This window comes from Podarcis tiliguerta, assembly GCF_965153285.1.
Source record: "Podarcis tiliguerta genome assembly, chromosome: 7".
NCBI lineage: Eukaryota > Metazoa > Chordata > Lepidosauria > Squamata > Lacertidae > Podarcis > Podarcis tiliguerta.
In genome coordinates, this window is record NC_139540.1 from 65,660,552 (window position 1) to 65,687,425 (window position 26,874).

The 26,874-nt window shown below is 41.8% G+C and overlaps 1 protein-coding gene across 1 annotated transcript; it reads right to left on the minus strand.

Annotated features, from left to right (window-relative positions):
- Positions 1-26,750, minus strand: ZCCHC2 (zinc finger CCHC-type containing 2). Its single transcript, XM_083449311.1, has 14 exons — positions 25,594-26,750; positions 22,394-22,499; positions 20,350-20,426; positions 19,521-19,592; positions 17,714-17,826; positions 16,305-16,399; positions 14,707-14,790; positions 14,436-14,493; positions 12,802-12,931; positions 11,876-11,940; positions 10,942-11,033; positions 7,226-7,354; positions 2,834-4,288; positions 1-1,877 (listed from the first exon to the last, which is right to left on the minus strand). The coding sequence occupies exons 1-14, from the start codon at positions 26,512-26,514 to the stop codon at positions 1,810-1,812; spliced, it is 3,465 nt and encodes a 1,154-aa protein (XP_083305437.1). The 5' UTR covers positions 26,515-26,750; the 3' UTR covers positions 1-1,809.
- Positions 26,751-26,874: the final 124 nt, after the last annotated feature.

Here is a 26,874-nt window from a genome sequence, read left to right on the forward strand (position 1 = left end):
TGATTTTTTTCTCTTTTTATTGCTGTTAATTCAAGGAAAGATGCTGCATAAAATCCAATTTGTTCTAGAAATATAAGTGAGCTTTCCCATACATAACATTTCAAATATCAAAGTATATGGTAAACATACAAATAAAGAGAAGGCAACATACCTCCCATTTACAGTACAGTATCTGAAATCATAAAGTTCCATAAAGTAACCTGGCAGATAATTGAGAATGAAGTCCACTGGTGCTTTCAACACCCTCACTAAACTCGAAAGCAATTATTTCATTTTAATATGGTCCAACATACCCAGAGCAAATAAAAGTACTTTTTATAACGGAGATAATTTCCTATGCTAATTTTCTTTTTTAAATTAAAGCTCTCATCTACCCCTTTACTCCCTCACTTTCAAAATATATTGGTGCTATAAATATAAATGCTATCTATGAAGAAATGTAGTAAATCAAGCTTCTTCAAGTTTCTTGTTTAGCAATTAGAAATGAAATGAAAACTGTTTTGACTGCTTCCCACCTGCTGCATATCTTCTTCTGTTTTTAAAGCAAAATCTACATTTCTTCTATGAATTGTGATACCTATGGGTACACAAAGGATGGTAGTTCAGTGTTGATTTCAACAGTCAAAAGCTTTCTTCCAGATAAAACTCAGTGCACTTAAGAAATCAAATATTATCTGGAAGCAATTTAGTACATCTTGGCTTTTAGAAATAAAATACAGCAGTGTTAAACTTTGTGATATAACATGATCAATCTTTACACTCATCAGAGCCTTTCACATTATATCGTGATCACACAGTGGTAAAATTGTCATAAGAAAGTGACATTGCTATTTGGTAGACTGGTTCTAGTATACAAATACCCGACGGTTCTGTAGAATACATAGATTTTTGACCAGATTGAAATAAACCAGTTACATTCTAACACAACACTGTAACAGTCTAAAGGGGAAGATGTTAAAAATCAAGTCATTTTTGTATCAACAATGTAGTGTATATGTTTAATAAAGGTATTTGCTGCCAACTGTCATTACAAATGCAGACACACAAACTAAGGCATTCATACCAGTTACACAATTTGAACCAACAGGCTTAAAAAAAAATACTACAACAGGAGTAAAATTGTTCAATGTATTTCTATTTCAGAAATCGGTTAAAGGTCCACACACAGCTTTAAGCCTTCCCCATCCTATGTTTTATTTGTGTCTTTTAGGCACATATAAGCTCTTTATTTTTGTCCGTTTTTGCACGTGTACTATTGTGAATCTCCAAGCTCTCAAAAAAAGCAAGCAATGCCCCCATCAGATCAAAAGAATAGGAATTTACTAGTGTTACGGGCCAGACATAAACGGCTGAACATCAATCCAGTCCCATGGAGAGATAATGACCCAGCAAAAGGTGGGAAAGAACAATAGCAGCACAAGAAAACGAGGGCAAGGGGAAGGTGGCTTGTGAGAGCATGCTCCAATTACCCCTTTCAACCTTATGGCTGTCCAACCAGTGTAGTCAGAGGTTAAATGACCTTTTCTTTTAAAAAAAATGCAGTAAACATTGCATATCTTCAGTGCAAAAGTCTATTCATTCAAATACTCTTTTGATTGATTGGCCGAGATAGCAACATGCTTTATGCAAGTCGGACCAGGAGCAAAACCGCTTTCTTCCTTTGTATTACAACAGACATTCACGAGCAATGGAAAAATGCAAAAAGAAAATAAAAATAAAAATAAACACACACAAGGAATCTCTCAAATCCAAAGAACTCCCCAGACTTCCCAACCTTCATTTTGGTATGTAGGCAATGTTTACTTGGTTTCAGTCAGCAGAATCCAACGTATCATTAGAAGGGGGTGGGGGAGGTGCATATCTCAATCTGTAAGTGCCTAGAACAGGAAAAAGAACTTACTAAGTCACTGCTTACACTTAATAATAAAGTTATAAGAAAACCTACAAAACCCCCAAATGGACATACCCTTCCTCAAATCCTATTCTTCCATCCAAATGGAAGCTACATCTATATAACCTGCCTAGAAGACAGATTTTAGATAAAAGGAAAGTCTTAAGACAGTTTCTTCCAAACAAACAAGCAAGCATACAGTATACTGGACTTAACAACTGTAGAGCAATTCCACCTATTTCAATGGGACTACTCTAGAACACATAGCTTCAGCCTACCAAACTGATCTTCTCTGTTCAAGTTTTACCAGATATAAACACACACACACCAAAAAAACAACAACACAAAAAACCCCAAGGGGTGGAAATGGATAAATTACAGTTACAAATATTAAAAAGAATACTGCTATAAAACAGATGGCACCCTACATTTTAATGGTTTATCCACACATTTTGAAATGTCTAATCAGTCACATTAACAGGGAGAGGGAGATTTGTTTTTTTTTAGTTATGCATAGGGGTAAGTGAGTGGTTGGTTTTAAGTTCATAACATGTAAAGCATGTGTAAATTACCAACTTTAAAAACCATGTTTTGTTTTGTAACTGCTTTGGGACGTGCTACTAAAGAGATACAGAGTCACATTTTAGCAGTGCAAAAATCTAATAAACCAGGGAAGTGCACTGCGAGTTTCACTTGCTATTCCCTTACTGGTGCCGTGTGACCCATTTTTTTGCTTGGTTATCTGTGAATGCCATTATGACGAAGTAACTTATTTGGGCCCAATTACAAGCTCTTGGATGACATTACTGACCATCATGCATGCACACGCACACGCACGCACACAAAGTGTCATACAACCCACAGATAGCAGGATGGGAGCAGCAGGGTCAAGAATAGAAGCTAAGTGAATTCAGAAGCAACCGTGTTGGGAGTTAGGATTACCTTGTTGACTGGCCTCCAAAGATGACTGCTTACAGTCCTGTGCATAGTGCCCACTAACACCACAATTATAACAGGACACATTCCCATTCTTCTTGGGCCCTGATCCATTAGTATTGGCAACTACATTTGAAGCTTGGTACACAGGGAACAACCTCCCATAGCCTGCCATTTGCTGCATACCGTAGTTGGTTTGGCTCCCCATCACGGGGTCATGCATCAGATGCCCGTTTGCATATGAGGCCCGAGGCACGAAAAAAGGAATCTGTGCTCCATTGGTTTGATGCGGTTGGTTGAGGTAGCTACCACTGCAAAGTGATGGCAGAGGGATGAAAGATGGAACTCGGTAGAACTGTCCGTGAAGAGGATTGGTATAAATGTAACTGTTAATCTGAAGACTTCCGTTGGTCCCACAGCTGCATCTGCGACCACAAGACCCACACGGCCCGCAAGGCCCAGACCCCAACTGCGGTGGAGACAAGAGATTCCCACTGGCGTTAGTGTTCCCAACAGCGCTAATGTAGGATGTGCTGTCACTCTGGGCGGTGCTGTGGGTTAAAGCGGGGCTCGGACTGGGTGCAGGACCTGGTGTGTGGGTAGGAATTGCAGGAGGAACAGTAGGCTGGACCTGACTAGCGCACAGACCAGATGATGGAGGTGGTGTTGGTGTTGATGCCACGGTGTTCAGCACAGTCGTACTCTGATTGGGCAACACACTGGTAGCGTGAAGAGTCACTGGAACAGGAAACGGAGCTGGTGGAAGCGCTGTGGAGAGGCCAGCTGCAGGAACAACTACTTTTAGACTGGGAGGTTGAGGGATCACTCCTGCGTTCCCCTCAACGTGAGGCACCATTTGATTCAAGCCCATCCCATGGGGTGAAGGTTTTGAGATTGGGTCTGTAGTAGGAACTGTGGCTCCGTGGAAGTTACCTGGGTTGTGGACTGGGATAAAGGCAGTGTTTGGTGATCCAATACTTAAGTTTCCAGTTTGTTGCTGTGGTCCACTAACTGCACAATTTTCAGACGGCGCCTGCGGCGAAGGTATCTTCATTCTGTGTATTGCTAGATGCAATGCAGGGCTACCAGACTGGACTGCAGGCGGGAGGAAAGTGGTAGACAAAGGCGAAGACAGAAGTTCAACGTGTTTCTCAGATTCACCAGCGGAGCCCATTCCAACCGGAGCTGCATTTGTGACCACCATTCCCAAAGTTTTCCCATCAGCAGATATGGGTGGTGGGACTACAGTTTCAGGCTTCTGTGCACCATTGTGCACCACATAGTGCAGGGCAGGTATAAAGGAAATGTGCTGAAACTGTGGATTCAAAGGATCCTCTACGATATTTCCATTGTCTGATCTCACCGAAATCTGTGCAGGTGACTTATTGAGGTCCGTAGCACCATAACCAGCAAATCTCATCACATTTTGGTTCCCAGAATCTTCAGAATTGCTATCTGTGTCTGTGGGGAAACAGGGTATAATTAAGCACTTAAACATTAAGGGTTGTATAAGCAATATTTTCCAGACCTAGTCACTTCAAATAGCTTTAAAAGGACTAATAATACAATATATATATTTTTTTTTTGGGGGGGGGGGGAGACAGACAGGTAGATTAAAGTTGCCATTTACAGTGATGATTGCACCTTGCCATTTTTCAGTTTCCCATTTCTTGCTCACAGGAAGCATCCAACTTTGTACCACAATTGAAAGCTACAAAAATCACTGTATGGCATATTATGTCATCATTTGAGCACTTTTAAAAATACGCTTGCCCTGGAAAGGCACTTATGCTCACAATTATTCAACTGCACTGTGAAAGCAGTATCTCTTATTTAGTTTATGTTAATGAGAAGTGGGTAGTCCTTTTATCTGTGAAACAGTCATGGCATTTGTTAATAAAATTTGAGTATCTTGAATAGACACATCAAGTGGTATTAAGCTAAATAACTGTATGAGCAGAATGACTTCCTCTTGTTTAATGGTTTATTCCTATCCTCCATCACACCACTCCAAAATCTGTCCAGAACAGATTTAGGGGGCACATGGAGGAGGGAGAAGTCCTGTTGTACAAGGGAAGTTGTTCCGCTCACACAATGAGGTACTTAGCACTATACTGAATACAACCCAGGAAATACATGTTGGTTAGAGCATGGTGCTGATAATGCCAAGGTTGCAGGTTTGATCCCTATATGGGACAGCTGTGTATTCCTGAATAGCAGGGTATTGGACTAAATGATCTGCAGGGTCCATTCCAACTCTACAATTCTATTAAATACATTATTTTCTCAGTTACATTACTAAAGTGGGAAAGTAGTTATGTAAAAACATTTTAAATGACTGAAAATAAAGTCAGTGAGTTTAAGTGATTTTGAAAAGCAAATTATATATTTAAGGTTGCAATACATAATATGCAAGTTTGGAAAATTACATCAATTCAAGAACAGATAAGGCAATTCAGATTTTGTGGGGCTTGAGTAAAGCTTGAAGCCCAGCTCTGACTAAGCCTGTATTTCTTTTCAAGCCTTTTCTCTCAGGAACCCACAATACATACAGGCAAAGATTACTGCATTGCAGGGGGTTGGACTAGATGGCCCTTGGGGCCACTTCCAACTCTACCATTCTGCTTAAATTAAGTCTATTTTTAATGACCAATATAAAGCAAGAGTTGTCGATGACACTAATAGAGAGTAGAGATTTGTTAGTATATGAGGCAGATAGAATGGATGTGCAGAATAGTCATCTCTTCATCCGTGGGTTCAGAAGAGGCATTTAAAGCCACTCTGAACATAGTCACAGAGGTATGAAAAAGAAGTTATTTCACAAGATTAGGTGCAGGTTACATTGTGGTATGATGTTCTGAACCTTTGCAAAGATGTCCTGCAGTTTTCACAAATACATTTATGGTTTAGTTAGACAAGTGCTCCCAAACAGGGAGGGAGAAAAGATCTAAGAGGAAGGCTGTCCCCCTCTGTGCAGAGGAATCCAGATTTTAAAACTTCAGTTAGAATGTAGCATATACCGTATTTTTCTCTCTATAACACGCAGATTTTTTTCTCCTAAAAAGGAAGGGGAAATGTCTGTGCGTGTTATTGAGCGAATGTGTGGTCCCTGGAGCCAACTGGCGCGAGTGGAGGCAAAAATCAGGCAAAAATCAAATTGCGCATCTCGGAGAAGGGAAACCTGAAAAAAGGAAGCTGCTGCTTTCCTTCATTCTGCCTCAGGGTCTTACTGCGCACCCTCCTCTGTTTCGTTGCTGTGTTTGCTCAAACGGAACAAAGAGCAGGGAAAGCCCCTCCCCTCCAGGCAAGCAGAGGGGAAAGCAGAGCGTCCTTCCTTCTAATTCCTCTCTGTGCTCCAGGCAGCCGGAAAACATGCAGGTGGGAGAGTGGGGGAGAGAGGGAGAGAGAGAGAGAGAGAGAGAGAGAGAGAGAGAGCGCTGGCTGGCTTGGGTGGGTGGGTGGAAACTTTTGCCTTCCTTTCCTCCCTAACCTGTTAAACCCCTCTCATGCATTCTTAGCCAGCTGCTTCTCTGCACACCCCTCTCGTGCTCCTTGTCCCTTCTGTGTTTTTCCTTCCCTCTCCACTTAAAATGTGGTTACAAAGCATGGATCCACATGGATCCTCAGGATCTTTGCATTGGGTCACCTCAAATTCACCATCAGATCACATAGCATGTCCATGGCTACAGCCTGCCCCCCCCCCCAAAATCATGCACCCACTGTTGCCTGGGGCTGCAATGGTGCAAAAATGTGGTTAAAAAGCATGGATCCACATGGATCTTTGCATTTGCTCACCCCAAATTCACCATCAGATCACATAGCATGTCCATGACTACAGCCTGCACCAAAAAAATCACGCACCCACTGTTGCCTGGGGCTGCAATGGTGCAAAAACGTGGTTACAAAGCATGGATCTACATGGATCCTCAGGATCTTTGCATTTGGTCACCCCAAATTCACCATCAGATCACATAGCATGACCATGGCTACAGCCTGCACCAAAAAAATCATGCACCCACTGTTGCCTGGGGCTGCAATGGTGCAAAAACATGGTCACAAAGCATGGATCCACAGGGATTCTCAGGATTTTTGCATTGGGTCACCCCAAATTCACCATCAGATCACATGTCTGTGGCCACAGCATGAAGCACAAAAACGATACATCCACTGTTTCATTCAGAATTTCCCCCTCTTGTTTTCCTCCTCTAAAAACGATGTGCGTGTTATGGTCAGGTGCGTGTTACAGAGCGAAAAATACGGTAATACCTAGTTATCAGTGGAGTTGATAAGGCTATTTCTGGTGTCCTTGACCTAGGCACACCAATCCAAATGAAAGGAGAAGCACACTAAAGGAATTATATATATACTCTTATTATTTTAAAAGTACAGATATACAACCTCTGTCTTTTTCGTCTTCACTTTCAAAGCTTTCCCTTCCATCATGCCGTGGACTAGAAGGAGAACTGTAACTCTCTGAAGAGGTTTCTCCACATGTCTCATGTCCCATTGTAATGTCTAAATTTGAATCTAGAAGAGATTTCATTTCAGCAAAGGTTACCACTAGACATGGTCAATTAATTAATATGCATATTAACTTGCCATTTTCTGCAACGTTCACCTGCTACCTAGTCAATAGCTCCCTGAAGTCAAATCCATAATAAGGATCTTTTGTTTGTTATCCAATAGTAAAAGACAAGAACCTTTACACAACCGCACAATGCCACTGCCATGATATACCAGAATCTACGGCTGAATTTCAAAGAGCTACTTTAGACACAATGGCCATGGGCATGAACAGTGGGAGCTTTTTACTTCCTCTATTTGAACAGTTAATCTTCTCACCATGTAAGAGTGCTGCTCAAAGTCCTCTGATTCAAAAGTAAGCAACAGAGGGCTGGTGTTCAATTATTTGAATTCTAGCTCATGTAATTTTGGAAGAAATACATGACCAATTCAACTTTGCAAAATAAATAATAATAATAATCCTGAGCATTCCCACGATACATCCTGTCCTATCTATACATGGGATTGCCATTGTTTTAGTAATTATCTGGGCAGTTCCAAGCAGGGTTCTGCACCAATGCAGGGCCAACTCTGGGAATATTCTAGAACTTTAGGCCAGGTTGCTAACACTTACGTTTCCTCCTCTTTAGAGGACCTTATCATATGCATGATGTGTCTTAAGCTGTACCTATGGCAACCTGAAGAACACAACTGGCTTGCTGACCCCTGTAAGAGGATGCAGGTGGCTTTAGGTCCAAAAACAGGCTATGAAAAACATGCTCTGCCAAATGCTACATCAGCTTTTGCAAGTATGCAGTGGTATTAAAGAGGTATTTCTGTCCAACACACACACACACACAATATAGCCATTCTCCAGATACTATAATGCCCAAGTCTTGGCAGAATCTATTACTTGGTAGCTAGCCATCAAGAGAATTGGAGGTTGGTTGGAATCACAGACATCTTAAGAGTGACGTAACAAATAAAACAGATATCCTTCCAGAACTATGACTCTTACAAAGGGGGGAAGACCAGAGTGATTCACAGATATGCAAGACTTTCCTGCAAACAGAAAAGTTAACCAATCAAAACCTGCGACAAATTTAAGTTGGAGATCTTTTTTGAAAGGCAAGGGCTAAGTCAGACTGCGTACAGATACAGAGGATGCAGTTTACTGGGCAGACTAGCAGATATAAAATTGTCACTAGGAAAAAAATATGTGCCCTGCTCCATCCAGAGGTTTTGGCATTGGAGAAGAATGAATTAGTGCCAAATATGGTAAGAATGTTGTCACTGAAAATCTGGACCTGTTGGGACCAAGGAAGTGGTCCCTATGGCTGAACCTATTCCATTGAATAGAATCAGAGATGAAGATGATGGAACTGGTGTATCATGTGGAGTTTTATTGCTTGTTTTTTGAGTGCATTCTCAAGACTGATCTTCCTTTTGCTCCAGGATGCCACTGAGGCAACTGTTCCAACTGGCTCGGCAGAATTTCAGATTCCTGAATGTCAGTAAGATCAATAATTTCATGTAGATACTCAATAAAGAGAAAACACAGAAGTGCTTTCCCCATACCTATCTAGTCACTTGAGAAGAAAAGGGGTATCGAGATCCCAAATCATTAATGAACGTTCAAACTAGATCCATAATCTTAGTTTCGGAAAAATTAAAAAGAATATTCCATAGCTCCTCTGCTACAGATATTTCTTAGCAATTTGAGTGTGAAAGGAAGGAAATTGTTAATTGTAACAAGTGTATGCTTGTAACAAGTGAATCTCACAGAGTGTGCTGGCTCCACATCAGAAAGGCTTGTGGTACCAAATATTTAATTCTCAGTGCAGAGTTGGAAGCAGCATGCTTAAGTACTGGTTCCAGTTGTAGATCGCGCTATGGTACCAATATATGGCTACCATTTAGGGTTTTGAAGCATCAACAGTTTTATATGTGGGAAAGTAAGATGGTTGGCTTCTCAAGCAAGTGTGATTTCAATTTTTTCTGTGCTCTTGGGATTTATGGTCTCAATGGTAGGACAAAATACGAAAGTGAAGGCAATCTTCAAGAACATCTGTCTAAACAGAAACACTATGCACAAGGAGGACTGCATGACCTGAACATCTGATCCAACACTCCATCCAGGAGTGTGTGTTCTAAGGAGATGCAGCAGATTTTATCAAGGATCAGTTCTGGAAGGCTGGGCTTTGATGAAACAATTACTGGGGCAGAAATCAATTTCTGCCCGGAGGACACTAAGACTACAGACTAGGAACCAAGTCTTGTCACAGTGAATCTACTCAATTAGATTGGAGGAAGAGAAAGCTGGTAGAGGAGGATCAATGCAGTAACTTGACATGGCCATATTATCCTTTTGGGCAGGCACCCCCAAACTCGGCCTGCCAGATGTTTTGGGACAATTCCCATCATCCCTGACCATTGGTCCTGTTAGCTAGGAGTGATGGGAGTTGTAGTCTCAAAACATCTGGAGGGCCGAGTTTGGGGATGCCTGCTTTTGGGACTCATTAAGAGGATCAAAAGAAGCAGTTTGCCATTTCAGATCTTCATCTAGACCTTACATAGGTGCCATGTATTCAAGTATCACCTTGGAGTCAGGTGACTCGAGTTGGGGATGGGGGAGAGATGAAACACAGTCCCTTTACAGTATTTGCAGCCATTTCCCCGCGGCAGTATCTCAAGTGGAAGAGTGACCATGTCAGGATCATTTTTATCTGTTAGCATAGGGAACAGCCTACCACATGCCATTCACTGACACAAACCAAAGCACTGGTGGTTCCCATCCAGAATGGCTACTCTCTACTAACACAGTGATAGCCACAGCACCTTTTGAACACCACACTCCCAATTGTGCCATAGACACGCAGGACAACTAGATTAAACCACAGATTGAAAGAAAAATGAGTTCTATCTCTTAGCTAGAATAAAGGGGGAAAGCTTCTCTAATTTAATAAAAGTGAAGAACAGTCGAAAAGAGCATTCACAGTGATCAGAGAAATGGGAGGACTCATTTTACCCTTCAAGTTCCACAGACAGTATAAGATGTCCTCTCAAGTAGTGGGGCACAAGCCTAGTTAAAGTTCTAGAATGATTCCAGAATTGACTCTGTGTAAGTGCAGTATCCATACACAGAACTAACAATGGGAAAGACCATGAAGAAGACTTCTGGCAATTTTAAGAGAATCTTAATATTTTCCTGCCCCATCAGCTCATCTTGCCATACAATCATCCGTATGCAGTATGCATAAATGGAATAATGTATAAATCAAACAATTTAAGACTTGAGTGGGGAACCTCAGGCCCAGTAGCAAATCATGACCCTCAAGGCCTGTGTCTAGCACTTGAGACTCTCCTCTCTCAGGTCGCAACCCTCAATGTCCATGCTATGCACTCTTCCGAGTGCACTCCTTTACTGTGATGCTGTTGCTTGATTTCCTGGACCGAGAGATATGCGTGTATAGAAACCTCTGGAATGTAGACTACTGCACAAAGGTAAGAGCCACATCCACTGCTCCACCAGCTTTTGTCCCTGGCCCTGCCCATAGCTGACAGAGAAGCTTCTCCAATGAACTTGAAAAGTCTCCAATCACATTTCCTACCTTTTACTGTTCCTGGGTGGAGGTGAGCATCGGCGACTCTCATACAGCTAGTTCTGATGGTAAACCTGGTGTCAGTTCTCTTTATTTTATCTCTGTGTGAGAATACAAACATAGTTCATTTTTCAAAATAAGTGGTCATAAAGTCTCTCATAGGACCTCAAGGTTAGTATTTTCAATTCAACTTCAAAATTATTCAAGGATATGGATTGTGCTATACAAAACTCAAAAGTTTTTAAACTTTTGGTTTAACATGACCGTAGTTACTGGTACACATGCGTATATTAATATATGTTAATACATTGCATTATATTAACAAATTGTATTTTGTATAGGCAAATCTCTGATTAGGCTATTAGATAGTAAGTCAACATCTGCATGAAAGACCTTGTGTGAATATCATGATAAGCCACCGTAAGGTCACATACACACCATACACAAAGAACCTTAGGCACTGCAGTTTGTTGAAGAAGTGAGAAGCAGTTGAGAGGGGTGTATTACAATCCCCAGGATTCTTTGGGGTAAACCATGACTGTTGAAGTGTTATAAATGTACTTTAAATATATGGTGTGGATGTGACCTAAGAAACAATCAATGACGTACTGTGAATGAGCATCGTGCTATTGCATGCTGCTCAATTGCTGCTAATTTATTCTACCTTGCCTGGAGTTGGAAGAAACACACCATAAACTTGGCTAAATGTGTGTGAACACCAGTGATCGTGATCTGTTTCTCTCCCAACAAACCTGCAAGCGGAAGCCACGGTTTGTACTCTGTTTACCACTCATAGTAAACAAAAAAAAAAACTTACAGCAAATTCGGAAAAAGATCAGCTTTCCTCTAACAGAAGCCAATAAATTTGAATGCTATACTTAATGGCTATATTTTGATAAATGCATAAGCAATATTCTGTTTCTTTTTAATGTGTAGTACTTACTTTTCCGGTTGAAGCTTTCCTTTCTTCTTGCTCATTACAGGCAAAATTCTCTTCTCCCCTGTATACTGGGAGAACGAAATAGCAGATCAAAAGCCTCCCACTTCAGAGACCGACAAATGCTACAACTGCACTTAGACCAAAGGAACAACGTTGACACAAAGTTATTTTCCTCCCACGTAACAGCTCATCATTTGGAATGAGATGTACAAGTTCTCACAATTTTCTATGCTTATGCTCTGCTGGTGTTCCAGCACACTCAAGGAACCTCTCTGTCTTAACTGAGTCAAATAAATATTTGCGTATGATTTCCTCTTTCAAAGTCCTATCTAAGCTTAAACATGCAGCATTTCCATTGCTTAGAAATGGGAACGACATACAAGGCTTTTACTGCTTAAAATTGTGGCGAGTCAACTGGTGGCTTCTGGGCAGTACCTTGCCTGGAAGATGGGATGCAGATCATCTGTCTAACACTCATCTTAAAGTGACCCAGGGAGTGGCACAATTCAATTCAAAAGCAGAAGACTATAGATAGTGGTTTCAGCTCTTTTTGCTTTTCACCCACATTCAGATGAGGAAGAGCATTACCCAAGTTGTTTTTTTAAAAATGCACACATGGTATTTATGAACTGGCACGTTCCCTTCCATGAACCTTGCAAATTATGCAAAAGCCTCTGGGTCATGTTTCTGCTCTCTGTAGCTTGCCCCACCCTGCCCACTGCTCTACTCCTTCCATCCCTTTGAAATGCTACTGCTGGCACCTGTCACTCAGCCTATGGGGAGTAAGAGGTTTGTGAAAAGTGGTGTAATTCATCACCAGTACTAACTGTCACTCCAGAGAGGTTTCATTAAAAATAAAACACGTGAATTCAATGGGGTTCTGCTGCCACTTAAGAAATATGTGCTTTTAAGAAACATCAAATAAATACCTGATCAAGTAATGTGCAATGCTCTGGATGCTGCTGAACAGCACAGCCTTTTCTTCTCCAGTCTGCCACACCGTTGTGCTCAGAATTTATGTTGAAGCCATCCAGTGAAGAACATTTAGTATTAACTGTGCTGTTATAAGAAATACATGAGTTTATGTCACTGAAAGTACCTCTAACATTTCAATTCATCCAGGAAAATGTCCACCCATGCACAACCCACAAGGCTAGTTCTTTTTACTAAATTTCAGAGACCGGATTTCTGTAGATAAACACTAATCTGCACACTTTGGACAAAGTAGCAACTGCATTTGTTAATTCACTGATTTCACTTCCCTTAAAATTGTGGTGAGTCAACTGGTGGCTTCTGGGCAGTACCTTGCCTGGAAGATGGGATGCAGATGGAATAAGATCATCTAACACTCATCTTAAAGTGACCCAGCCTTAGATCCATTTCAGTCCGGTTTCCGTCCTGGTTTTGGGACCGAGACGGCTCTGGTTGCCTTAACAGATGATCTTCGTAGACAACTGGATTGAGGCGGGTCAGGACTGCTGTTCCTTTTAGATTTGTCAGCAGCCTTTGACATGGTCGATCATGATCTTCTGGACCACCGCCTCGCAGACGTGGGGATACAGGGCATAGCCCATAACTGGCTATGCTCTTTTCTCTCTGGTCGGGGACAGAGGGTGGCACTAGGGAGGGAAATGTCGCCGCGCCATCCCTTGGTGTGTGGATACCTACCCTAGGAACTTGGCAATTAATGGGAAATAGAAATTTAATCAAGACTCTATTCTCCAGATGGTCTAGAGCAGGCCCATCCAACTCCCAAGAGACTGAAATCTACTTCCAGTATAAAAAAACTGGCGGTGATCTACCCATTGTCATTGAGGATTGCTGAGCTTTTTGGGAGGAGGACAGAGTCATGCTAGAAAATAGGGCAGTTAGTGACTGAATGAAAGCTGGAATTGTGTAAAGTTGAGCACTGCAGCAAAAAAGAATATGAAGAAGAGAACAATACGGCCCAGAACTGAATTAAAGGATTCAAACTATTAAAGTATTGGCTTAGTTAGGAAAACAACCCAGAGCAGGTATAAGCTGGATGCATTTATTTCTGTTACTTACTCAAACTGTAAATATATGGTTTTTTGTCCATGGCTTACAAAAATCTTAAGTGAAAGTATAGTTTGTTTTTGAAAAACTTCATCTAAAACCTTGTTATTCACCCCACAACCAAATGGTTTGCACTCTATCCAGTGTTGGGAGTAGGCTGGTTGAATTAAAGCCCAAAACTTTAAAGGATTTCTCTGTGGAAGGCAGTAAGGGAAAATAAAGATATCCACTTGGTGGCAGCAGTGAATAATAAAAAAGGGGGTGGGTGGGTTCGGCTTAACTGGTTTGTCTCCCTTCCCATGGTACATGATTTAGCCTTTGTCTTCACAGATGCTGTTTCCTTGAATTATATGTAGAAAGAAAACTGTACCGTAGCAAAGTTTTCCTAATACTAAACATAAGATTTACAGTTTGCCACAAGAGGTTCCCTAGCAATTTCTTAACAGCAATATGACAGATATTTCTCCCCTCATAAAAACCAAGCATCAAATGGATTAGTTTAAGTGAGAAAATAACAAGGACCTACTTCGTAATAGGACATTTCCCATTATGTTTCTTGTGAATCACTGTGTGCTGTATCATTTCTGGATAGGAAAGAATAGTAAAAACATTATTGATCAAGTTCATTTTAATTAACCAGAGTGGCTGGGGCAACCCAGTCAAATGGGTGGGGTATAAATAATAAAATTTCATCCTTGGCCCTCTGCATTTTCACAAGAGCAAAAATACTACTATAGTAGGGGTAAGGGGGGGGGCAGGATAATGAACTGCAAGTTCATTTTGAACTGCATGCTTACCTTCCTCCTGACTTGAAGCTTCTGAGCTGTCCTCCTTGAAATGTTCCGGTAGCTTAGATGTCTTCAGAGAAGATTGGAGATTATCTGGAAGGTAAGCATCATTGAACAACTTCAAAAGGTATTACTCAAAAGGTTAATTTTAACAGCTACCTAGTTTTACAAAGGGCTGTAGAAAATTTGCAGTTATGGGGAGTATACCTTGTAGCTACTTGCATTAATTTGCTTCAAGACTCCATGGCAGCTTAACCAGTCTAACATTAGGAACATTTAGAGAACTCCTCTACTGGTTTGGGGTGAGGGATAAAATTATGTATTTAAAAGCAGAACTATTCCAAAGCCTCTCACACATACACTCTCCTCCTCTTGGTTTAGAAGTCCTTGTCTGCCAATACTGCAGCAAGTTAATATTATTGTAAAACAGTAAGTTGATAATTTTAGCTGGTTATCTGTTCTTAATATGCTAATCTCTAAAACTGCTAAGGAGCTGCCAGGATGGCTCTGCTTATGGCATCTGTTTTCAGTCTTCATTTAATTTCATATCTTCTTTTTTACTGGCCAGCTTTCAAGATACAATATATCATTAGATAGTTTATGCCAACCATCCATTCATTTTTTTGGGGGAAATGGATCTATACTCCAAAGAGCATGCTAAATAACATACAAAGGCCCTTCTCCATGAGCTCCCTCCACAAGTGGTCAAGAGGATGGCAACCTGAGAATGGCCTTTTCAGGAGTGGCTCCCCTGGGAAGTTTGCCTGGCGCCATCATTACGTATTGTGAGGTACCACGCAAAAACAGTTCTTTTCTACCAACCCTTTGGCTTTTAACTATCTGCAGCTTCCTTTATTGAGTGGGATGTTTTAATTCTGCACCTTAAATACACAAAATGTCTTTTAGATTTTTCTGTGATGGTTATAACGTGTGTTATTTGTTTTAAGTCGCTTTGGGTTGCACTGGCAAAAAAGCTACTTAATAATAATAATAATAATACCAAATTCTTGTAAATGCATCACCCAGCAGCAGTACATCTACTTAAGATTTTAAATTAAAAATGCAACAATGAACCTGTTTAAAGGCTAGCATTATTTTGTTCTTCTGAACCCTTACAGCTGGCTGCCTTAAATGAGAAGTCCACTGTACAAAAGTTATACAATTTTCAGCATACTTGGAAACAGTGTTTTACAGGGGTTATTATCTGAAAGCCAGAACTCTAGTAAGAAATTCTAAGAACGCAATAGATAGGATCAGTCGACAATGTTGATAAAGTACGTGATAGCATTTCTGGAGCCTGGAATCAGATGACATCAGTTTTACAATGTTTAAAGGCTTAGGAGAGTTTGTAGCTTTCTACTGAGTGTATGTCTGGACCTCAAAAGTTAAAAGGGGCAGGGGGCGGACAGACTGTAGCATTCAAAATTTAGTGGCTATTATCAAATCTTGATACACCAGTCTGAGACTACACACTGTCTCAGTTGCATCTATTAATCCTACTGAAGTCAATGTAAGTGTATCTTAAATATAAGTGCGTAAGCTTATCTGATACAAACACTTTGTATTAATCTGTAAATCAATCAGAAGTGTGTTTAGAAATTTCTTACTGTGCACGTGCAAAGACTCCGAGGACAGAGATTGAAAGAAGCTGTTTACTCTTTGATTCTGCAGAAAAGCTTGAGATGTTGTTGAAAACAGCTGCCTAAAAATAAATAGAAAGTAAACAATCCAATCAAGGTTAACCTAACCTATATATTACTTTTTCATTCATTCAACTTAGCTTTTATTTAAACCCAAACCAAATACCCAGAATTGGAATGTGAACTAGCCCCCCCCCCCCCCGAAAAAATGAGGGGCTGAGAGGACATATATTATTCTGATTGCTCCCTTGCTTTTATCTGTTAACATTTGTGATTTAAAAAACGAATTTAAGAATACGATTTTACCCATTTCTAAAAGTTTATTTCAGGTGTCTGGTACAAGACAGATGATGTACCTATGCAACTTGGCCAGTTTGCGTTGCTAAGGTCTTATGTGCAATAGGAAGAAAGGCTCATACCCAGTTACTAGCCATGCTTCTCCTGCCCAACAGGATAAAATGATAAAGCAACAAGGTAAGAACTACTTAAAAAGTCAGAAACAAGAGTGGTGGCTCGGTAGAATGCATAGTAATTCTCATGTCCATATCTTATGTGTTGGATGCGACACTTGCATAGGTCCTGTACTCTTATGGTCAGCAATGCACATAAGAACTAATAGCACTGGATTTCATTCATATTGGCACTCTACAAATTTATTGTTCTGTTCTGCCTTTAAGAGCCAGATCTCCCAGGGCAGCTTAAAATTACAATCAATGAAGTAAAAAATGCAATTCAGAACCCTAAAAACCAGTATTTAGAATAGGTCAAAGGCCTAACAGGATATAAACATTTTTAGCGCTCTCTCAAAAAAGTCAGAAGAGGCGAAACAAAATTATTTGCAGAGGATATTCCAAAGATGCAGGAACACAAATGTTCTCTCCAAGTGAGGAATGGAAAAGTTATGCTCTCCTTCCTTCCTCCTTCTACAAAAGTAACGAACTCGACATTCTTAGGATTCTGGGGACACCAGTTTGAATATGCAGTTTAACTACAGCTATGCAGACTCAGCAATGCCTTGTTTTTCGGATTCTGAAGTTGCAGAACTATAGTTTCATAGGTGCAGATTAAGGGAAAGGAGTGAAGATCAGTGATACAGCACATGTTTTGCATGCAAAGTGGCCCAGATTCAATTCTTAGCACCTCCATTCCTCCATTTCCTGGCATGGAAAAGATTCTCGTCTAAAAACCTGAAGAGCCACTGCCAGTCAGTGTAAACAATACTGAGCTAGATATAACAATGCTCTGATTTGGTATAAGGTGTCTTCCTATGTGAATCTCTAGTTTAAAAAGATTAACCACATGCATAATATGGAAGGTGAGAGCACCACATCAAAATTAATATAGTAAACACCATATTAATTTCCTCAAACGATTACCTTATCATGGGTTCAAAGTCTAGGTGTCGCCTTTCTTCTTGCTTCTGGAACCCTTGATTTAATGCTCCTAAAATAGTATTGTCAAATGCTTCAGAAGAAAGTTCCTTTGGAAGCTGGTGAGAGGGATAATGTTAATTATTGGCAGATTACAACAATTTGTATCAAAGTAGTCATGCAAATCATCATAAGGCGGCAACAGCTCCTTTTACACTCCATCAGCAGTGGCTTATATCCAATGCAGCACTAAGCAAGCATCCCATCAGCACAAGGATTCCTACTTATACAATGTGCCCCCCAATCTCTACACAGCCGTACACCCTCCTCAAATCTGCTCCGAAGAGCTGAACTCCCAAACTAGAACAGCAAGGGGGGGTACTGTGCAAGCAGGAAATATTGTGCTGATAGGATGTTTGCTTAGCACTACATTTGAACTTCCCCCTCCCAATAATAGACAGACCATTAATTGGGGGGGGGGGGTTTAAACACAACCAGTCCCTTCAAACTAGAAATAAAAGCAGGTTAATGTTAATTAAGGCTTAATCCCTTCTCTAATTAGAACTACAACTTCTTCCAGGCATGAAAAAAGATATTACATTGTGCCTATTTTGCAGTAGTCAATTTTACTTTGGTATCCACAGGTTTCATGGCAAATGGGATAAATAATTTGGAAGCCAACTTGTAAAATCTTTCAGTATCTAGTATTTAGAAGTTCCCAAGCAGTTGAGGACAAATAAACTCCTTTCAGTGTCTGGGCTAAAATTCTATGTATTTTACAATAGAATAACCATAAACAGCTTTAACATGTTGAAGATGCCGGAAAACATTTTGCTATTTTTTCTTCTTAACAGCCACCATTGTACTTCCCCCAACTATAAACTGACCATCAACAACATATTAATTTTTAAATTACACTTGACTTAATACATTATTTCAAATGATAGTATAGACATGACAGGTTCTTTTAAGAGAACATCAGAGCTCGTGTCTTAATACAAGTCAGCCATACTGCAGTGATGATTGTAAGTCAATAGACATTTTGTAGCAATCACCATCTTGCTGTCCCTAGTTCAGACATGAAAAAGAGCTCTCACAAGGACTGTGATCCCTGCATCATAGGAAGATCCACTTCCACCCTGCATGCCCAATACTGAGATCCTCTCTTCTGTTAACATTCCTATGCCCTCCGATTCCCAATGCTACAATCCCTTCCTGCAAATCCTAAAGCACTGTTATATAGATAAGTCCTCCTGGAGACAAACTCTCTAAAGTTCTAGAGGTATAGGACATGGGAGCAACCTGCCTGGAAATGTTCCTCGCTCTGCCGTGGAAGTGGCAGTTTAGCTAATCTGATATCTGCCTCTTTAGATGTAGAGATTACAGAGATAGAGGACCTCAAATGGTCCCACCAAATTAACTCTAATATTAGACAGTATTGATATAGATATGTATGTATGTATGTATGTATGTATGTATGTATGTAGTTACTGCTGAAACAAGCAGTCCCTACTTGTTAAGTTACTTGTAGCTAACAACTTGAAATTGTTGCTTCCTGCGACTGGACCTAATGGTCAGGGGTCCCTTTATCTTTAACCAATTTAAACTGTCAACATTCTGTAATAAGCACAAACTCCAATTGCATATAACATCTGAACATGTTCACCGTGTGTGTGTGTGTGTGTGTGTGTGTGTGTGTTTTAAAGTCACTGGTAAAATAGTAGCTTTTCAGTTCCACCTTGAAGATCAAATACATAAATCTCAAGCTAGCTTTGCACCTTTGAATATAATACAATCCCTTTCAAATACTTACTTTTAGTAGAAATTCCTGTAAATCTTGATGTGTTTTTGTTACACAGGATATAGAATGATCAGACCAGATTACCTGATGAAAAAGAAAATGTAATAAATAACCACACATTGCTTTTACAGGGTACCATGACAGATTTGATACCAATGTTCCATGTAATCAAGGTAGCCTTTCCCATCCTGGTGCCTTCCAGACTAAGTTCAATCAGCCTGTTGGGGAAGCCACTTTTAGAAACAGAAGGTATTAATGATAATAAGACAGATACAAGCATGATTTCATTTAGTGTAATATCCAACCTCTAAACCATTGCCCTGACATATTACAGTAAGTTCACTGAACATGTATCAGTACTCTTTATATATAGTACTTGACTCATGATTTCTCTATCCTCCAAATTAATAGAGGAGAGATAAATCTTTTTATCCAAATTAGCATTTTAGTTGGGAAATATCAACTTCACATATACTAAAATATATTACAGTGCCCCAATTAGCCCATTTCAAACTACACATTCAATTTGACGGTAACCATTTCTGTTTTAATATAACAAGGCAACAGTGTTTTCATAACGAATTACAATACTCATACAACAAACTGTCATAAAAAACTCTGTGAATCTGTGAATAGGTAAGTGTTGCTTGATTAAGCAAGAACACCCATCTGACATTTTAACTCTTTTCTAATGTATTCTTATATTTTTAGACCACCCTTCAATCAAGCTTCTTAAGGCAGTGCACAAATATTGTAATGAAATACAATAGCAAAATCTCATTATTTTAACTCTGAACTGCAATCAATGCAAGTATTTGTAGCCCACAGATTGATCACTTACTTTGAAAGTATACTCCAGATGTTTGTCAGCTCTTTTCCTTGGTACTCCTTTCAGCATTATCTTTTCAATATGAACAGCTGAAAAACACAAACTGGAAATGTAAAAATGTTCAACAGTACGCAAGTACTTTTCATGATTTAACCTCTCTGTATTAGGTACTTGCCTATGTTGCTAAAACACTAGAAGGCTGGACCTGGAATTAGATATTTGGAAACAGCACATCACTGCTTCCTTCTAACTATATGTTTTTTCAAAATCTTCAATTTACTACCCATCAGTACCACTGTGCAATGGGGGCTAGTCCTCTGTTGCCCAGTGTATGCTGATCCAACTATACCTGCATATGCTACACAGCAATACCTGCCAAAATGAATTGTTAAAGGCCTATTTGCACTAATTCACTGTTTGACTTCAAACTGTACTACAGCTCAGCAACCCAAGAAATCAGCAAGCTAGAATTAATTAAATCATGAGTTATCTCTCAATAACCTTGAAGAAGTTCCAGGTATTTCTGGAGAATTAGTGTAACAAGAACAAGTCCACAATTTTAGACAACTACTTCTGTCCTCCTACACAATGAAGACATTGACTGGGACATCTTTTATCAAATGTAACAGCTCTCAATTCCCTTACTCATTATGAAATGATGAACAGCAAGGAGAAGAGAGGACAGAACAGAAGCAAGGTAGTTACCACAACGTGGGATCACTATTTATTTATTTATAAACAGCTATAAGCCACCTAATATTTTTAATACCTCTAAACAGTGTAAAATATAAAACACAGTCTGAAACATAAATACAACTTTAAAAAGTAAAATTGCAATATACCTGGCTGGACTGCACTGCAAAAGGGGCAATGAACCTTTAAAACCAAATCCAGCCATTCCTCTTTTAAATAGTGTTTTAAGTTATTTGTAGCATTACAATCCTCCTACTTAATGAAACACCACAGGCTTAGTCCCAAGACAAGAAAAAGTCAGACTTCATTAATTTTTGAACCATAGTTCCTTTTAACTTAAACAGATGCAAACACAACTACATTTATTTATTTTTTAAATATGTGCACACTTATCCCACTTTGTGTTTAAACACTAGTCTAGCAGCAACAGGAAAAAAGGAATTACATACAGGCAAGACTTAAGGCCAGTAGAAAAGGGCCTGAGTTCTTTTTCCATCCTCTGCATGCAGCACATAAATAAACTGGACTACCAGGAGGAAAGCCCTCTTTTCTACACCCTGTACAGAAATGTAGTGGGATGCCGCCAAAGGGTTCTGTCCCTCCTCTGTTAGTTCCCAGAAATTTCTAATCCATTAGCTGTACTTAAGAACTATCTTAATTAGCTCCTATTAAAAAGCTTTGCAATAGCAAAAATGGATATTCCTAGTTTGTGAATTTCATCAACTCGAATTACCAATGAAAGGCGGGGGGGGGGGGGGGGAGACGATTATTTTTATTTTCCACTGCCAGAGATGTGATGTAGCATATCTGTTTGATTTATGTAACATAAGCAAATATACAAAAGCAGTCAAAGTAAAGTATTATCAGAAAAAAATGAATCAATGGAGGCATACTCAGTGTACCTTAAATGTTATAATCAAACAAATTCAAAGCTTTAGGTGGAAATTATGTTATTGGTTTATAAATATTCAAATACATGGCAACCTATTAACACACATTGCCCATAGTAGCAATTTAAGAAAAAATGGAAGACACGGAAAATACATGCATTTGAGTATACCTGAGGAGCTGTGCACGTAAATTTGTTTCTAAGGAATAGTCTTTTGAAAGTTAATTGTAACTTGGTTTTTACATTTGATTGATACTCTATTACAATTGCCCAATCTGACTTTGATTCATTTTTTTATTATACCAATTGATATTACGAAAGCTACATATTTCCAATAATTGGATGTTTTTAATCGAACAACGTAACAGTGGAAACATTTCCACTTCACCACTAACTGAGAGCAAAAGACATAAAATGGGGATAAAACTTTGCTATCTGTTAGCTACTCAAAATATGAGATTTTGATCTACATACCTTCTTGTTGTGGTCTGTGGGAGGCTACCATATGTTTATCATGAAGTGCTGCCCTTTGTTCAAGTAAACCGCTCTCATTCCTTGCCATGCAGTTATGAGAAAAGTTCTAAATTGAGGAAAAGAAATAAAAATATTAAATATAAACCTGATTACATTTAGTGATATAAAAGTATGACAGTAGAAAGACAACAGGAAACAGCATGCATGTGGAAATATATGCAACTTAGGGTCTCTAATTAAAAATCTGTTCCTTTTCTAAATGTATGTAGCATTATCAAATAAGTTATTTTAAATTGGAGCAGTCATTTCAAAATTTTAAACCAAGTCCTATAGTTGGAGCGAGAAACCTCTAGCTAGGGGTCCAATTGGGCCTATTAGGCTATTTCTCCAAATCACATTCACCAACTGACATAACAAAGCAAAGCAAAGCAAAGAGTCCACCTCTCACCAAGTTTAAAAGGTCATAGATTGTTTAATTAGCCAAAGGCCTGAGAGAAGAGGAATATATTTGCCTGGCTCCTAAAAATATGTAACGAAGGTGCTAGGTGAGTCTACCTGGGGAAAGCATTCCACAAGCAGGCAGCCAACGCAGAAATGTTGCTACCCTCCAGACCTCTCAAGATGATGATTGCAGAGTCTAGGTTGGTTCATATGAGAGGTAGTCCTTGAGATATTGCGGTCCTCCGCCATTTAAGGCTTTATAGGTCAAAACCAGCACTCTGAATTGGGCTCAGAAACTAACTGGCAGCCAGTGCAGCTGGGCCAGGATTGGAATTGTATGCTCAGTCTTACTCTGGTGAGCAAATTGGCCACTTAATTCTGCAACAGATGAAGTTTCCAAACCGCCTACAGAGGCAGCCCCACATACAATGCACTGCAGTAATCTAATCTAGAGGTTACTAGAGCATAGACAACAGAAGTGAGGCTACCCCTGTCCAGACAGGGACACAGCTGGGCCACCAGTCAAAGCTGATGGAAGGAACTCCACGGGACTGAGACTACCTAAGCCTAACAGATCCTGTGTACTCGCTCCTTTGGTGGGACTGTAACCCAATGAAAAGCACGCAACCTCCCATCCATCTGGTCTAGGCAACCACTAACAGTGCCTCAGTCTTATCTGGATTAAGATTCAGTAATGGCTCTCATCCAGTCCATTATTGAGGCAAGACACCAGTCCATCATATCCACTATAAAGAAGATGTAAAGGTGCAGTAGAGCTGTGTGTCATCAGTAGGTTGCTGATAACGCACTCCAAAACTCTGGATGACCCAACCCAACTCTGCAATTTCATGTAGATGTCGAACAGTATGGGAGATAAAACTGAACCTTGAGGAACCCCACAATTTAACCTCTGGTTCTGCCTGAGAAGTCCATTTCAAACATGAGGGTACCTCCCCAATTCCACTTCCCCTCTGTTTTCTCTGGAATTGTCACTCCCCTCATCCACCATTGCAACCTTCCCCAACCTAGAGCTACTCAAGATGTTCAATTCGAAAATCAACAGCACCATGTACTTTTGTGTATATAAGCCAAAGTACGTGTAATGGAACCATACTCTTCCTCTGTCTAACCTGCCTCAATTTCCCTCCCCTTCTATGTGCCTGTAAGCTCCTGGGCTAGGAACCTGTCACATCTGTTCTTTGGAAAACAGACAGATGATGCTATATCAATGAAATAATTATTAAAAAAAATTAAAAATGCATGGAGTGAAGACAAATATTTTATTTTCTCTCAAAATACTAAAATGTAGGGTCCTATGTTCAGAAACTGCATAATGAACTAATAGTTTTACGGGGCCACACACTTCAGTTGTGAAGTACACACTTAACATTTATCTTCCTCCTCCTCACTTATTCCATGGATTATAACTATTTTGACATTCATAATGTACAAGAGAAAACAACAATAGCAAAAATATACCCTGAGCAGATGCAGTTTCACATCTGAAACTTGCTTAAACTGTAACACAATTAGAGGAAAGAAATGGTGTTCGCTTTTGCTGCCCTGATGCTAAACATACTTGGGAATAGAAAAGGTTAATTTATATGTAAAATAAATGCACATCTGTAACCATGTATGTGTAATCACCCCAGTGTGTGTGTGGATATTGTTTCTATGGCAACTAGCATCAAACTTGGTGAGCCCCAGCATGCCCAACACCAGTCCAGGTACTGACAGCAGCCTTGTTTACAATTAAACTTCATCCCAAGCCACTCTCTGCATGGGTTTTTTTTGCCTCCTTCCTCTTAGTGTGGTGTCCTTGACTTTGGCCCTGAGGCCCAGACCTAGATGTAGCACTGTATCATATGCTCAGAACAAATGTGGGAAAATATATTGCCATCATCATTTGCTGAGGCATTTTGCCTCTTTCACCACTGGCAACAGGAAATCCCATTTCAACTGCGCAAGGGCTTTCAAGTTACACCTGCAAATCCTTTTGCTTGTATGTTGATGCAAACTAAAAAAAACAGCACCATCGTTGTGGCCTTTCTATGCCCTCATGAAAATAGCAGGCTTGCTTTAGAAATAGAAAATGAAGTTCTAAATGGGAGTTAGTACCTCAAGCCTCCTGCAAATATGCCTCAACTTCCAATTTTCATGCTCTTCTAATTCTGTGCCACCAGGTCTATCTAAACCACAGCCGTTGCACGTACCAGTTGCACGGTCACATAACCAGCAACGTTTATTTAAACTAATCCCCCCCATATCCTGCCTTTCTGTGCAACGCACATCCGCGGCAGCTTGTACCAAAATATTTTGTGGAAAAGCAGCGGTGAGGCAATGGGAAACTCCCTTACTTCCAGGAGCAGAGGGATAAACTGGGTCAGCTCATCCTGCTAAGGACAAGAGGACCTATTGCAGCAGACACATACACTGCAGCTCACCCCCAAGGGCTGAGCTCTCCCCCCGCCCACCAGATTCCTCCTCCGCCACTAAAGGGCCACTTTGAGGAAGGGATGGAGCGCGGAGGGCCTCTAACAGCTCATCCTCTAACTCTAGACACTGTTATGTCACAAGGAGAAGTTCTTCCGGGCGCCTGTGCAGCAGGCGAGAGCACCGGGGGGTGGCGGAGGCTCGGGAAGACTCCATTCATGACGCGTGGGAGGGGGGATTAGCAAAAGGCGGGGGCGGGCTATGCGAGAGACGTGTGTTTCTCCCTCTCTCTTTTTCGCTCCGCGCGTTCAAAGCGGCGCCCTTACCCGACTCCCGCGGCAGGTGAGCCCGCCCGCGTCCTCCGCGCCGTCGCGGCAAAGGGCCCTCCGCAGCCGCTCCAGGTGCTCCCGGAGGGTGACCCTCTGGTGGAAGGAGAAAGCGGGGTGCAGGGATGCCATGGTGAAGAGCAGCAGCAGCTCCTCCTGGGCCACCAGACCCAGGCCCTCTTCCGACGACGCCTTTTCCTCGCCTCTCCCCGCCGCCGTTTCGTCCTCTTCCTCGCCGCCGCCGGGCCGGCAGCTCTGCAGGATGGCGTCCACGCAAGGCAGCAGCCGGTGCAGCCGGCTGGCCGCCTCTCGGTTCTCGGAGCCCAGCAGCGCCAAGTACACGATGAGCTTGGAGCGCACGGCCGGGTCGCGGAAGTCGCTGCCCCCCGGCGGCGGGGCAGGCGCGGCCGGAGGCGGGGAAGCAGCAGCGGCGGCGCCCGGGGGGGAAGGCGGCGTCGGCGTGAGGGGTTGCTGCGGCTGCTGTTGCTGCGCCTGGGCGGCGGGGTTGCCGGTGGCCCCCGGGGCGGTGTCTCCTCCGTTGGCCTTGGCCTCGGAGTCCCTCAGGCAGTGGTAGTCCTTTCGGGCCAGCTCCTCCAGGCAAGAGCCCAGGAAGCGCAGCTCGAGCGGGTTGAGCAGGTCCAGCAGCCCCACGGCGAACTCCAGCCGCTGAGAGGAGCCCAGCGCCAGGCCGAACCACTCGTAGACCGCCTCGCGGGCGCCGCCGGCCGAGCAGCCGCAGAGGCACCGCAGAGGCGGGCCTCCGGGGCCCGGGGAAGCCGCCGCCCCTGAGCCGCTTCGGCGCGGGTGGCAGGCCAGGCCGCCAACCGCCGCTCCCTCGCCGCCGCCGTCGTCCGCCTCCGGGTGGCTCATCGTCTGCCGTTGCTGCTGCTGCTGCTTCACCGGCAGCTTCATCTTCAGCATCCTCGGCGCGAAGGGAGGAGGAGGAGGAGGAGCGAGCGAGGCGGGCTCAGCGGCGCCGCCGTCAGGAGCCGCCGCTGCCGCTCATGGCCCTCCTTCACCGAGCAGGAAACCTGAGGCGCTCGCTGAGGAGCCTGCGATGGCGGCGGCCTGAGGGAGTGCGTGAGGGCCTGCGTGCCCGCGGAGGGCGGGGGGAGGGAGAGAAAGTCTCTACTGCGCAGGTCAAGACACGACGCTCCTCCCCCTCTGACTGGCGCGAACGGAAAGGAGAAGAGACGATGGAGGGGAGGAGCGTGTGTGAGTGGGAGGAGCAAGAGGAGCAGGGCGGGCGGGCTCCGGAATAGAAGCAGAACCTTCCTCCCC

Excerpts from the sequence above, each read along its gene's own strand:
- ZCCHC2 (XM_083449311.1), bottom strand. The coding sequence starts at position 26,514 with ATGCTGAAGATGAAGCTGCCGGTGAAGCAGCAGCAGCAGCAACGGCAG. Across the intron at positions 19,593-20,349 it reads ATCTGGAGTATACTTTCAAA|GTAATCTGGTCTGATCATTC; the intron begins GTAAGTGATCAA and ends CTTTTTCATCAG. Across the intron at positions 7,355-10,941 it reads CCACCCAGGAACAGTAAAAG|ATTCAAATTTAGACATTACA; the intron begins GTAGGAAATGTG and ends AATCTCTTCTAG.